The 15,060-nt window shown below is 57.2% G+C and overlaps 1 protein-coding gene across 1 annotated transcript; it reads left to right on the forward strand.

Moving 5' to 3' along the window:
* The first annotated feature begins 1,127 nt into the window (after positions 1 to 1,127).
* Positions 1,128 to 15,060, forward strand: SYNGR3 (synaptogyrin 3). Its single transcript, XM_021547639.3, has 4 exons — positions 1,128 to 1,261; positions 9,364 to 9,604; positions 10,519 to 10,661; positions 12,903 to 15,060. The coding sequence occupies exons 1-4, from the start codon at positions 1,163 to 1,165 to the stop codon at positions 13,110 to 13,112; spliced, it is 693 nt and encodes a 230-aa protein (XP_021403314.2). The 5' UTR covers positions 1,128 to 1,162; the 3' UTR covers positions 13,113 to 15,060.

Raw genomic sequence — 15,060 nt, forward strand, 5'->3', positions numbered from 1 at the left:
AGCTCTGAGCGCCCTCCTGGCTGCAGGGCCTCTGAGGGTCCCCAAGGGGTGACAGCCACCCTTTCTGGGGGTCTGGGCACAGAAGGGGGTCAGTGCCTGCAGCAGAGGTGAGCTGAGCAGCGTGGTGACCTCCCTGTGCTCCGGGCCATGGCATCGCCCTCCTGCCAACAGCCCAGCTGCTCCCAGGGAGCCTTTGCCATTGCCTGGTGACACTGGCATGGCACGGTGACACCTGCAAGGACACCCCACCCCTGCTCACAGCAGGCTGTCTCCAGAGGCAGCACGGTGACCACAGGATGGTAATTCATGGAACAGCTCAGTGACTCTGGCAGTGGCAAGCTATCCTGGCTGTTCCGTGGTGTCCCCAGCCATGGCACAGGGACCATGGCCACAGCATGGTGGCACTGGCTAGCCACAGCTCTGCTGTGGTGGCCATGCCCACAGCTCAGTGACAGTGCCTGTCACACTGTCACAGTGTCAGTGTCACAGTGTCCATGCCCACAGCTTGGTGACAGTGCCTGTCACACTATCACAGTGTCCATGGCCACATCCCGGTGACAGTGCCAGTTACAGTGTCAGTGTCTATGCCCACAGCTTGGTGACTGCCTGTCACAGTGTCACAGTGTCAGTGTCACAGTGTCCATGCCCACAGCTTGGTGACAGTGTCTGTCACACTGTCATAGTGTCCATGGCCACATCCCGGTGACAGTGCCAGTCACAGTGTCACAGTGCCCATGCCCACACCTCGGTGACAGTGCCTGTCACAGTGTCACAGTGTCAGTGTCACAGTGTCCATGCCCACAGCTTGGTGACAGTGCCTGTCACACTGTCACAGTGTCCATGGCCACATCCCGGTGACAGTGCCAGTCACAGTGTCACAGTGCCCATGCCCACACCTCGGTGACAGTGCCTGTCACAGTGTCACACTGTCACAGCGTCACACTGTCGCCGTGCTCGGTCTCGCAGCGCCGGGAGCGCGCCCCGCGCCGTTCGCGCGCACCTGCCCGTGCCCCCCACCCCCGTCTCCCCCCCAGCCGCCGGGTGGTTCCTCCCGCCGCCCGCACGCGGCGCTGCGGACGAGCCCACGAGGGAGGGGCGCGGGGGGGCGGCGCGGGGCGCGCGCGGCGGGGCTGGGCCGGGCGCGGAGCGGGCGCGGGGGAAGATGGAAGGAGCGTCCTTCGGAGCGGGCCGGGCGGGGGGGGCCATCGACCCCGTGGATTTCCTCAAGCAGCCGCAGACCCTCCTCCGGGTGACCACCTGGGTAAGGCGGAACGGCCGCGGGGGCGCGGGGCTGGGCAGCGGCGGCGCGGGGACAGCGCCCGGTGCGGGGACAGCGCCCGGTGCGGCGGGCAGTGCCCGGGCGATGGGCAGTGTCGAGGTTATGGAGACAGTGTCGAGGTGATGGAGACAGTGTCGAGGTGATGGGCAGCTCAAGAGCATCGTGCCCGCAGCCGGTGAATCGTTCCCGGTGTCGGTGCGCTGCCGGTGCTCGGTGCGGTGCCGGTACCGCGGGCGCTACCGGTGCCGGTGCTCGGTGCGCTGCCGGTGCTCGGTGCGCTGCCCAGCCCCGCGGGCAGTGCCGCTTCCCGGGGGAGCTGCCAGGGAATTTCCCCGGGCACGGGGCCGGGATGCGCCGCTGCCCCTGCCGCGTGCGGCGCCGGAGGATGCGGCTCGGAGCAGGAGGCAGGGGACATTTTCCTGCCTTCCGCGCTCCGTGCGTGCGTGTGTGTGACAGAAATTCGGGAGCCAGCCCTGCCCAGCTCCCGGTGCTGCTGAGATGAGAGGATGCCGTGTTTGTTGGACGTTTCCCGTCTGTGAACTCCCGCCGTGGAGCAGGAGGTGGAATGGGGGAAGGCTTTGGTGCTCCGTGCCCAGGGCGCTGTGCCAGGGTGCCCCTGTGGCCGTGGTGCCCCGATGCCCAAGGCTAAGGACAGCCCCCAATTTGCCTCCCCCAGCCTGGCTTTCTGCTGAGATGTGCAGGTGTGCAGGGCCTTGGGCGGTCAGGAATGCCAGGTCCTTCCCAAAAACCCTGCTGTGGGCAGGATCTGCCCGGCTCTCACCTGGCTCCACAGCTTGGCTGGAGGCTGTGGATGAGCCTGGGGCTTGTCCTCGCCCTGTGCCACTCCTGTGCTGGCTCTGTGTCACTGTGGCAGTGCTCAGCGAGCTCCCAAAGCTGTGCTGGGGAGGTGCAGCCCCAGCTGGCACGGCTGCTGGCTCCATGGGGCTCTCCAGCCTGGGGTGCCCCGGGAGAGGCCCCGAGCAGCACAACGGGCAGCACAAGAGCAATTCCAGCTGCAGTCACATGCTCAGAGTTAAACCACACGCTGCAGTGTGTGCCTGATGGGAGCTGCTGTCCTTCCCAGGCCTTGGAGAAGGCCCACGACTCCATAGCTGGGGAAAAACGGGGCCAGGGATGGATCTGGGGCATCCAGCTTGGTGTGGAAGGGGCGTTTTGGGCAGGGTTGAGGCACAGGCAGCAGATGTTTCCTGGAAGAAAACTTGGTCTGGATCCTCCTGGATCCTCCTCGGGTGGCAATGGCAAACTGCTGGCAGTGGTGTAGGGTTTGGGTACAGTTCAATAAATCTGCCCCACTGTTGGTGAGTTCAGCCCCTCCTAAAATAAATGTGTCACCTTGCACCCAGAGGGATCCCCACCCTTGTTGGATGGAGGGGATTGGACACTGCTGGGCCAGAGTATGGAATGGAGGTGCAAAATAAAAATCCCAGCTTAGGAAATACTCCTGTATATATTCACTGGTTTATTCAGTGGTGAAGTCCCTCCTTTCCTGGCTCTGTGTTCCCAGGGAATCAGTGACAAACGAGTGCTTACAACTACAGAAATGCATCAGCTTAACTCCAAACAAATGCAGGGGCCACCAGTGTGGGTAAACTGGGGTGAGCGTGCTGCTGTCCCATAAATGTGTGTAACATTCTGAGTTGGCCAAAGCCCACTGAGCAAAAAGGGACTTTTTTTGCTCTTTTCAGTGGGCTGGGGGAACTCCCTTTGGAGCCCTTCTCCCAGGTCTCACACTCCCTCCTAGATCTGTCAGGGCTCATCACTGCTCCAGCCTGGGGGTTCAGAGCCCCAGTTTGGCTGTCTCAGCCCAGTTCCCCATGTCTTAAACCAGTTCAGCATTTGTGGCTCCTGCCCAGCGTGAGCTGGGGCTGCAGGGACACCATCCCCTTCCTGGCTTCCAGGCCAAACCCATGTCAGCACGGAGAGATGGGGTGGGGGAGGCAGCCAAAGGCTTTGCTGGGGTCCCTGCTGCCTTCCTGGCTGCTGTCCTGGGTGAGTGGCAGCGCTGTGGCACGCGGTGACATCCGTGCTGGTGGCCGGGCAGGAGCTGGAACCGATGCCCCCCGTGCCACTCCCTGACTGCCAAAGCAAACAGAACCTTGCTGGGCTTCCGTGCCCGCTGTGCCAGGGGAGATGAGCTGCCCGTGCTCACGGAGCAGCCGTGGGTGGGTGTTGAGCCAGCCCTGGGCTGAGGTCAGGTTTTGGGGTGAGCTTTGCACGTGGTTTCCCTTCCTGGGCCTCGGTGGCGCAGCTTTGTACCCCGGTTGACCCGGATCCCACAGCCCAACAGGAGCCTTGCCCCGCGTGTGGTGGCAGCTTCTGGTGGGCAGAGGAAGAGCTGCCAGGGTGGGCTGGTGTGGCTGGGGGTGGTGGAGGAGCCCCACAGGGATTTGGGGCCAGCCCCGGGTGCCTGAGGTGGCTGGTGGCCACTGCTGGGGCTTCCCACCACCAAAGGAAGCTCCAGTTCCCTTTTGGGACTCTGGTGGCTGCCTGGGGGACGTGGTGCTGGCACAGACATGTGAGGGACTGGCAGGTGAATGGTGACCCACACAGAAATCCCCAAATGTCAGCGGTGCCCAAAGGGGATTCCTGGTTCTGCTTCCCTCTCAGAGAGTAATTCAGAGTATCTGAGGGGGAAAAATCCACTCCTGGCTCGAGCTGTAAAATCAAAAGCTGGAAAGAACCATTTAACAGTTCCTCATTCATCTCTTCCCTCTCTGTCTGATGCAGTTTGTCAGATGAAGATGTGATCGCTCTTGTGGTTTCCTTTTGAGACATTTTTTGCACAGCCAAACAGAGTCGACATTCATGACGGGTGCCTGCAGAATCATGAGCTCCTTTCTCTGTGACTGCCCGTGCCAGCCAGACTTTCAAGTGGCCACTCAGCTTCACAGGGCAATTGTTCATTTAACGTAGGCTTAGGTTTGGGTTTTAAAGCAGTTTTGGAAAATAGTCTGGTAAAATTTTTCAGCAGTTCCTGTGAATTCATGCAGAGCAGCAGCAGAAGTGCAGTGCCAGGTCCCTCATCCATCCCATCCCATCCCATCCCATCCCATCCCATCCCATCCCATCCCATCCCATCCCATCCCATCCCATCCCATCCCATCCCATCCCATCCCATCCCATCCCATCCCATCCCATCCCATCCCAAAGTTTGAGCTGCCCCAGACTTTGCTCCTGGCCACTTTTCAGAAGGGTCATCAGATTTCTGCCTTAATTTTCTCTTTCTGCAGGCGATAGATTAAAGGCAGAACTTGAATTAAACATTTTGGTAATGGAATTAAAGCGGAGCTTTGCTGCATCTGAGCTTAAAATGGTTCTGAATTGCCACGCTCCTGTCACCTCTGGTTTCAAGCACTGCTGGTGTGCCATGTGCTCAGATTGCAGGACGAGATTAGGAGCCCTGAATGAACGCTGTGTCTCAGCCAGCATCTCCTTACCACATCAGAAAAAGTAATTCAGGAAAAATCAGCCATGTGGTCATCAACAGACATCCTCCCAAGCTGCTTAGCCTGGTGCCCGTGGCCCCAAAGCTGTTACAGCCAGCACCAGCCCACCTCGAAAGCAGCCAGGCCTTCCCTTGGTGCTCCTCTCCGGGGTCCCCGGGGAGATCAAAACCTCCCAAAATGGTGCAGATCAGTGCTGGAAACTTCCCTGTGGCTGACAGCTGCAAAGATAAACTGGGGAGGGAGCTGGGGGTGCTTGTCCCCCGTGCCAAGGGACCCCAAGCAGGGCTCTGCCCCAGGGGAACGCTCGGTGCTGATTTGACCTGTGCTAATTGGACCTGAATTGTTCTCCCTTCTCGTTTGGGGGTCCCTCCTTCCCTGGCTGGGCTCTGGGGGGGCAGGGACTGGGCAGGAGGAGTTTGGCTCCGGGAGGGAGTGAGGGATCCCCAGGGCTTGGCCCGGCTCTCTGCAGCCCTGGCTGGTGCCCAGCTCTGCTGGTCGGGAGCCACGGCAGAGCAAATGAGCTCTGGGCTGTTCTCCCCCGTGCACTGCATCTCCTCCACGCTGACATTAATGTGTGTGCAGTCAAAGCTGCCTTCTGCGGGCTCCTGCAAGCCCACACCTTCTGCTGGTGTTTTTTATAGGTCCCAAACGCGAGTGCAGCTCCTCAGCAGTGGAAGCATCTCACCTTAAAATGGCTGACAGCTCTCAGCGAGGCGCTCAGCTCCTGCTCTCCTCTCTTGTTTGCTTCTTGTTTTCCTTGCCTGGCTCTGCTCAGGCTCTGAGGTCTCCTGAAGCACATTTTAGGGGATGGGCTGCAGAAAGCTGAAAGCAACGGGGAGGAGAACTGAGTGTGCGCTGGGCTCCAGGCTGCTGGAGCTTCAGGAGGGAACGGGGAGCTGCAGAGCACAACTCCAGAAGAAAGGCAGGCAGCCTGGCCAGCCAGCACTCCCCAGATTGCCAAAACGTGCTGGAGGCAGGGCAGACACAGCTCCAGCTTTACCCACTGCTGAAAGGTGTGTCCACGAACACATCAGGGTCCCAGCACCCTGGGCTCCTGCCTGACGGGTCCAGCAGAACTGCAGAATCCTGGAATGGTTTGGGCTGGAAGGAGCCTTAAAACCCACCCAGTGCCACCCCTGCCATGGGCAGGGACACCTTCCACTGTGCCAGGCTGCTCCAAGCCCTGTCCAGCCTGGTCCTGGAAATTCCCAAGGATGGAGCAGCCACAGATTCTCTGGACACCTTGTGCCAGGGCCTGCCCACCCTGTGAGCAGAGAGACTGTCCCACTGTCCTGTCCCACTGTCCTGTGTCACAGAAATGCTGCCTGGCCTGCAGAGACATCTCTTCTTGCTTGGAAGCAAACTTTAAACTGGGAGGACTGGGCTGCTGGCTTTCATCAACAAGAGAGCTCCCAGCTCCTGCCTGGCGTGGTGGAACCCCAGCTCCCATTGCCCCAGCAGCCCCCCCATGTCCCCGTGGGTCTGGGGGCTCCTGCCCCATGTTGAGCTCCCCCCAGGTGGGACTGAGGCTCCTTTGTGTGGTGAGGTGCAGCTCTGGATGGAAAGGATGGGAGAGGAGAGATTTCCTTTTTCCATCCCCCTGCAGCCACAGGCTCCGGCACTCATGGTCTGCTGCAGCTCCTGCAGCTCCTGCAGCTGCTGCAGCTGCTGCAGCTGCTCCCAGCACTCAGAAACCTCCACACCAGGAGCCCCCAAGCTCCCAGCACATCCCCGTGGCAGCTTGGGCAGGATGCAAGGATGGAAAATGCAATTTCCCACCGCGGTGGCTGGGGACAATCCAGTTTTTGTACTGTGCCTCGCACCAGCTCGGCCAGGAAAAGCAGAATTTGTTGCTGGTGGTTTTGGGTTGTTCAGCTGGAAAATGGAGAGTCCTGTGAAGGCTCCTGTGCAAATCCTCTGAGGTGCTGCTCGGGCCCACCAAAGCTCGCTGGCGGTGGAAAATCTGACCTTGTATTTCCTCTTTCAAGTCTCTGATGAGCTGGCTGGGGCTTGGAGCCACTGCGGTTTGTGAAGGTGATGGGGAAAATGCACTTGTTCTGTGGGAACTTCAAAAAACACGGGGGGTTTATTTCTGTGCCCACATTTATTTCATCCACCCACGTTTTCCTAAAATAAAAGCATTTTTACATCTATACTTAGAAAGACAACACCAAATTTATTCTCATTAAAATGTTTCACCAGCACCAGCGGGCTTTTTAAGAAAAACCATAACATCACAATGTTGGGGTGAGGGAAAGGTAACCCGTGGAAAGGCACGTTTTGACAGGAATATTCCAGGCAGTGCTGATGTTTTTGAACTCATCTATTAAATGTGTGCACTTGGAATTCGTTGCTCCTCTGGCCTCCCAAGGAAAAGCTGTGTGTGCTGTGTTTTGCACATTGAAATCTGGTTTGAGCCACTTGGGTTGTCTGGCAGAAGGAAGGATGCTCTGCTTTCCAAAATCCTTTGGAACTGGAAGTTAAGGGATAAAACATCCTTAAAAAAAAAATAAATCTACATTGACAGCCCCAGGTGTGCAAAGCTGGTGCTGGCACCACACACCTGTGCTGTGACATCCTTAATTGCATTTATGGGAGCTCTCCCTCCCCACCTGTCGCTATTGGACACGAAATGAGTGCACAGAAGCTTGGGAAGTTCAAAAAAGACCCAGTTTTATTTTATTTAAACATCTGGCAATTATAGAATTCCAAAGGTGACTGTGGATTGGAGGATGGATTCACCACCTCTCCAACCACACTGCTCCAAAGCTCAATCAATCATTTCTCTCTATTTACAGAGAAATCTGTAAACTATTCCATTTATACATGAAATGGTATTACTCTCAAATACGTAACCATTACCAGGAGGCTAAAGAAGTTTCATGAGAACTTTAAAACTTTCAAAAGAACTCTAAAAGAAAACTTACCACTTAAAATCAGGGCAACAGCCACCAAAGCTGGGGGCTCCCAGCAGGCTCCCAGCAGCCTGGGGAAGGTTGGGAATCCTGGAGGACCGAGTGGAACTTCCCGAGTACGAGTTTGCTCTCCTGCCAGAGAAGTGATGGCGTGGAGTCAGAGGTGCTCAATTATTCAGAAGCACATTACTCCTTCCCAGGGCCTGTTTCATAAATGCTGCTGCTATTTCTGATGGTAAAGAACAATTCTGCATTATTTACGAGCAGATTTTTACAACTGCTGATGTTACAGCTGCTGCCAAAGCCCTGGGAAGACGATCAGTGCTGTTTGTTGTTGGTTCTTCCTTACACAGCGTGGGGATGCTGAGGATGGTGATGGTGGTGATGATGAGGATGTGATGAGGATTTTGATGATGATGGTGATGATGATGGTGATGAGGATGATAGGGATGATGGTGATGATGCTGATGATGTTGGCAATGGTGATGATAATGATGATGATGATGATAATGATGATAATGGTTATGATGATGAGGATGGTGAGGATGGTGATGATGGTCATGATGATGGTGATGGTGATGAGGATGGTGATGATGATGGTGATGAGGATACTGATGGGGACGATGGCAATGGTGATGATGATGATGGGGATGATGGCAATGGTGATAGTGATGGAAGTGATGGTGATGAGGATGGCGATGATGATGATGATGACTGTGATGATGGCAATGGTGATAATGATGGTGATGATGATGCTGATGATGATGCTGATGATGATGGTGATGATGGCAATGGTAATGATGATGATGGTGATGAGGATGGTGATGATGATGATGATGATGACAGTGATGATGGCAATGGTGATAATGATGGTGATGATGGTGGTGATGGTGATGATGATGGTGGTGGTAATGATGGCAATGGTAATGATGATGATGGTGATGAGGATGATGATGATGGTGATGAGAATACTGATGGTGATGATGATGATGGTGCTGTGCCATCCCAAGTGCTCCCCAAGCACAGCACCGGCAAGGAACAGGGTGCAGGTGCCACAGGGTGACTTGGGTGGCCCCTGAGCTCGTGGCTGGTGCTCAGGGCCAGGGATGGATGCGGGACAGGCCCCCAGGCCATGGGTGAACTCCCAGAGGAGGAAGAGGAGAAGATCTGTCCCAGCGTTACGTTAAAGAGTGGCTGGACCTTGGGGGTGCTTTGCCCGCCGTGGGTTCTGCTCCATTTCCCCTGCTCCGTGACACGGCTTCCCTGGGAGCTGCAGGAGGTGGCACGGGGACCGTGAGAGCCTCCAGCCCTTCCCTGGCTCAGCTGCTCAGTCATCTCCTGTCCCTGGGGACACCAGGGGCTTCGTGGGGCCCAGCCTGGCAGCAGGGAGCAGCACAACACTAATTCTCTGCAGGGACCTGCCCCATCTGGGTATTTTTTCCCTCCCCAGCGTGTCTGGAGAAGCAGGTTCTTACAGTCCTCTGCCCAGCAGGGCGCTGGAAGGCAGGAGGAGGTTCCAGCTCACAGAGGAGGAACACCCAGGTGCAGTTTGGAGCCACCAAGCAGAGGAGATGTGGCTGAGAAACGCCACGTTGCCACGGAGTCGAGGACAGGGCTGAATCCGGCGGCGCTGCTGTTGGGCAGCAGAGCTGAATGCCACCAGCAGCAGCAGCAACCTGTGCTCCTCTCCTTGCTCCTGCAGATCTTCTCCATCGTGGTGTTCGGCTCCATCGTCAACGAGTGCTACGTGAACAAGGACAGCCAGCACCCCGAGCTGCTCTGCATCTTCAACGAGAATGAGAACGCCTGCAGCTACGGCATCGCCGTGGGCGTCATCGCCTTCTTCGGCTGCATCTTCTTCTTCGTGGTGGACCTGTACTTCCAGCAGATCAGCAGCGTCAAGGACCGCAAACGGGCCGTGCTGCTGGACCTGGGCTTCTCAGGTACCCCGCTCTGCTCTGCTCTGCTCGGGTGTCACGATCCGCTGCTAGCGGGGTGTCGGGGTGGTTCCTTCACCGATCCCAAAGTGCAAAAGACAGCCACGCACTCACAGGGAAGAATTCCTTCTCAATGTCCAATGTAAATCCACCTTCCCGCAGCTGAAGGCCATTTCCCCTTGTCCTGTTATTCAATGCCCTTGTGAAAAGTCCCTCTCCGACACGTCCAGGGAGGATGTGCTGCTCCTGGGGCTCACTGAGGTCAGGCAGGCAAAACACTGAGATGACCCCACAGGTTTCTTCCGCCTCTGTTCTTGTGTTTAAAAAGCTCCTTTTGGGCCACAGCTCCCAAATTTCCTGTTCCTTTGGAAGCCTTGGTGGTTTGTGCAGCAGCAAAGGAGGGGTGCTGGGCAGGGGCAGCACTGACCACCTCTGCTCCTGTGGGAATTTTTAATTAATTCGAGACCTCTGAGTTGCTTTAGATGATGGGATTTCTTTTTCTTATCTCCCACATAGACAGGAAGGGTGAGTTCAGCTCACATCTTCACAGCACGGCTCAGAGGGTCACAAGATCTTAATTATGAGACCTTTTAAGGATTTATTAACCAATAAAACACTGCTAACAAGGATGTTCATGGCTTTGACCCAATATTTTGTGTTATGGACCCATGCTACAGTGTGAGCTTTCTTAGCCAATCATGTTACGACATAGAAACTTACAGTGATGCACTATAAAACTCTAAATTTCCCCCACTTAACGTGCCTCTGCTTCAAACCACAAATCCACATTCTCACTTCCAGCACCTCCATTTGGGAGCCTTTCCCAAGGTCTCAGATCAAATCCCGGGTTTGAATCCAACCTTTGGCTTACAGACCCGGAGCGTTCCGTGCGTTTCAGGCTCCGACCTGTCCCCCCGCAGGTTTCCTGGCCTTCCTGTGGTTTGTGGCCTTCTGCTTCCTGGCAAACCAGTGGCAGAGGACGACGCTGACCAGGGGCTTCTCGCAGGGCGCCGACGCCGCGCGCGCGGCCATCGCCTTCTCCTTCTTCTCCATCATCATCTGGGTGAGGGCAGAGCAGGGCTGGAGTGCCCCGGGCTGCTGGGGGAGGCTGGGCTTTGCAGAAGTGAATCCTGGAGGGTGGTGAGGGGAGGTACTGTGGACTCTCCACACGTGGAACTGGTGGTTTCTCACCAGAGAAGCCTCAGCTCTGTCTCCTCCGCCTGGGGAATTCCAGGCTTCCCTTTCTCCCGAGGATGGGAGGTTTTGTTTCCCAAAACGTGTCACCAGCCAGGAGCTGCCCTGATTTCAGGACCTCGTTGGAGGCAGAGAGCCCCCAGGAGCAGAACTCTGCCCTGAGCAGCTTCATGGGGTGGTTGGGGGACTTTGGGAGCTCTCAGGCTCATCAGCTCCCTCCTGGGACACGCCAGGCTGGCCCCTCTGCTGTCCACCTGGAGAAGGGGCTCAGAAACCCCCCTGGCTCCCATTTCCAGCCCCCCCTGGGCAGAGGGACCCCAGCCAGGGCTGTGTGAGACCCTGGGGCTCACCTGGACCCCACTGGGGGGTTCCTGCCCCAGAGCTGAGTGTGCAGAGGCAGGGATGGCTCCGGGTTCCCTCCATCCCTCCTGCAGCTTCCCCTGGGCACAGGGATGTGCCCTAATTCCACGTTGCCTCACAAGAACTGGGGCAAAAGGCAGTGCCAGGTTCCCAGCAGCAAACCCCGCTCCGGTTCTCCCCCAGCGGAGCTGCTCCTGCTCTGATGATCCCAGGAAATCTCTTTTAATCCCAGCTCTGCCCCATCCCGCTGGCAGGGAGGGCAGTGGGTGGGATGTTCCCCGTCCCATCAGCATCTCCCCCCACCCCGGGAGGGCCATGGGGACGCCACTGTCACCCTGTCCCATCCCCAAGGATGGCCAGCGTGGTTGGGAAGCCATTCCTGGCCTCTACAGGCATTTTTTAGCCTCCTCAGAGCATCATTTACCAACTAATTGAATTGTTAATGAAACCTCCTGGAACGAAATCCCTCCCGGCTTTGCCGCCCACATTTCCCACCGTTTGCAGCCTCAATTCCAGCAACCTGGAAGAGGGTGAAGGAGTCTCGGCAGATCTGACCTATTTTCCTGGGCTGGCTCTGGGCAGCTCTCCCTCCCCACAGCAGATGTGTTTATCTGGGCCAGCAGTGCCAGATGTGCACGGCCAGAGTCCCCCAGCCCGGGCAGAGCCCCGGGGGTCACCCTGGCCCTCAGAAATGGCTTCTGGAGTGTTGGGGTGGGCTTTGGGGCTGGATTTGCTCTGGGGTACCACGCAGAGGGGTGGCAGCCTGGGGGGTGCTGCCGTGGGCAGAGAGATGGGGGATGTGGGGTGCTGGGGGATGTGAGCTCCAGAGGGCTGTAGGGTCCTGGGGGGACAAGGGGACCCTGGTGGGATTCGAGGTCCTGGGGGTTTTGGGGGACCCTGGGGGGACATGGGGGCCTGGTGGGATTCGAGGTCCTGGGGGTTTGGGGAAACCGTGGGGTGACATGGGGTCCTGGTGGGACCTGAGGTCCTGGGGGTTTTGGGGGGATCATTCAGGAACATGGAGTCCTGGTGGGATTCATGGTACTGGGGGTTTTGGGGGGACCATGGTGGGATCTGAGGTCCTGGGGGTTTGGGGGACCCTGGGGGGACATGGGGTCCTGGTGGGATTCATGGTTCTGGGGGTTTTGGGGGAACCCTGGGGGGACATTGGGTCCTGGTGGGATTCGAGGTTCTGGGGGGACCCTGGTGGGATTTGAGGTCCTGGGGGTTTTGGGGGGACCTTGGGGGGACATGGGGTCCTGGGTGGGACTCGAGGTCCTGGGGGGACATGGGGTCCTGGTGGGATTCATGGTACTGGGGGTTTTGGGGACCCTGGTGGGATTCGAAGTCCTGGAGGGACATGGGGTCCTGATGGGATTCATGGTACTGGGGGTTTTGGGGGAACCCTGGGGGGACATGGGGTCCTGGTGGGATTTAAGGTCCTGGGGTGACATGGGGTCCTGATGGGATTCATGGTACTGGGGGTTTTGGGGGAACCCTGGGGTGACATGGGGTCCTGATGGGATTCATGGTACTGGGGGTTTTGGGGGAACCCTGGGGGGACATGGGGTCCTGGTGGGATTTGAGGTCCTGGAGGTTTTGGGGGAACCCTGGGGGGACATGGGGTGCTGGGCTAATGTGAGATGCTGGTGCCACGCAGGATGCTGAGGGGTCCTGGGGATTCCGGGGGGTCCCGGGGTGCCGTGGGGCGGCAGCCCTGCCCGTCTGACGCCGTCCCCGCCGGGCGCAGGTCGTGCTGGCGCTGCGGGCGCTGCAGCGGTACCGCCTGGGCACGGACATGTCCCTGTTCGCCACCGAGCAGTTCGGCGCCGACCCCAGCGCCTCGTACCCCGGCTACCCCGGCGGCAGCGGCGTGGAGAGCACGGAGACCTACCAGAGCCCCCCGTTCACCGAGACCTTAGAGCCCAACCCCAAAGGGTACCAAGTGCCAGCGTACTGAGGGGCTGCGGCGGTGCCAGCCTCGCCCGCTCCCCAGTGTCTCCAGCCCCGTTTCCTTGCCGTGGCCGGTCAGTGCCGGGTCCCTTTATTAGCTCGTTGTGCAGTGAATTCTGTACAGTGGTATTGGTTCTTGTCTTACCTGTCCCAGGGTTTCTAAAAGCAGTGTTCCCTCTAAGCCAGGAGGAAGGAAGGTTGGCACCACATCACCTACAGGCGGGGAGGAGGGGGAAATGTCCCCTCCGAGCTCTGCTGGCAAAGCCCAGGACACCTTTTCCTCTTAGGAAACAGCAGCTGAGGAGTTTTTATCTCGTTCTTCCAGAGCTAACACAGAATCCATCGAGGCTGGGTGGGGAGAGCTGGCCCTGGCTGCTCCCGCTGTGGAGCTTCCAGTCCAGGTCCCAGGAAAGTGCCAAATTCACAGGGAAATCAGTGGTGTCTGTGTTGTTTTCCTTTGTGTATACTTGCTGCACAAAACAAAAATCCAAACAGGTGTTTCCAAACTTGGTTTAGAGGAACAGAGGGGGCACAGCAGGCCGGGGTTGGGATCGGTATCCAGAGTGCTTCTACACTTCAACAGGTTCTGGCTGAGGGTTTCAAAAGTGACTGTTTGAAAGAGGAAACCAGCAGGAGCTGGTTGCTAAATGGGGATAGCCTGTGATCAGTGGGAATGTGGCACTTTGTGGTTCCATTTCCTCGTGGGGCGATTGGGAAATTTGTAAATTCCTAAGGAATTTTTGGTTGGCAGCGCTGACACATCCTCACTCCAGAGTGGTGAGGACCAAGGTGAGGGGCTCAGTCTTGACATCCAAGGCCATTAGGAGCAATACTGGATTTTTATTTTGACTTTGGGAGCAGCCACCATCTGTCAGCTGCAGCAGAGCCCCGGGTGGGGACACGTGTGTCACCCTGCAGCCTCCAGAAACGAGGGATTCAGGCAGGGAACTGGAAAGGCTTCAGAGCCCGGGTTTGGAAATGGTGTGGGAAGAGTCAGTGAAAACCACCCAGGAAGGAGGCTCAGGTTGGGGGTTCAGCTGCAGAGAGCCAGGAAAAGGATGGAATGTGTAAAATCCAGCAGGTCCTGGCTGCCAGCTGCCAGCTTTCCCTGCCCGTGTGGCCGCTGGACCAGGCTGTGTCCCAGAGGGCTGAGCAGAGGGGCTGAAACTTGAATTCCCAGCCCCAGCTTGAATTCCCAGCCCCAACTTGAATTCCCAGCCCCAACTTGAATTCCCAGCCCCTGGGGGGCAGCTCCATCCCTGGGGGCTCCGGGCTCCTGCCTCGCCTGCTCGGCAAAGCCACCACTGCCTTGTGACCTCCTGAGCAGCAATAGCCACCCCTGTCCCCTCCCTGCCACAGGTCCTGGTCACAGCCACGGCCACAGCTCACTGCTGCTGCTGAGCCACAGATCAGCGCGCTAATTAATGAGCAGCAGATAAACGCACTAATTAAGCAGCCAATCACCCCGAGAGGTCACTGCCGGTGGCGAAGTTCCTTGCCTTGGCTCCAGGTCCTGGCTGTGCCCAGCCCCTCACAGGTGCCTGACCACGGACACCCCAGTGCAGGATCAGCCTCGAGGAATTCCGAGATCTTTGTGGTTTTGTGGAGTCACTTTTGCTGGGAAATTAAAAAAAAAAACAAAAAACCCCGAGGCTTTTAATACAGGGTACGGTAGAACTGTAGCAATATTTTCCTTAGAGGGAACACTGAAACTTTAGCAGCACAAACAGTACTTGTGTTAATATTTTAGCAAAATTATAATCAATTTAAATGTTTAAATTGATTGTACGTGAGATAATGTTCGTTGGGTACGGTGTATTTTTTTCTAACTATAATATTACTGTTCCAGAGTTTCCGTGTAAGCGTAAAGAGCTAAAGCCGTGTCTGCCTGCGGGACACGTCCTGCCCCGTGTGCCCCCCGTGCTGAATATTACACGCTCTGAATGTCCCCCCGA

This window comes from Lonchura striata, chromosome 16, assembly GCF_046129695.1.
Source record: "Lonchura striata isolate bLonStr1 chromosome 16, bLonStr1.mat, whole genome shotgun sequence".
NCBI lineage: Eukaryota > Metazoa > Chordata > Aves > Passeriformes > Estrildidae > Lonchura > Lonchura striata.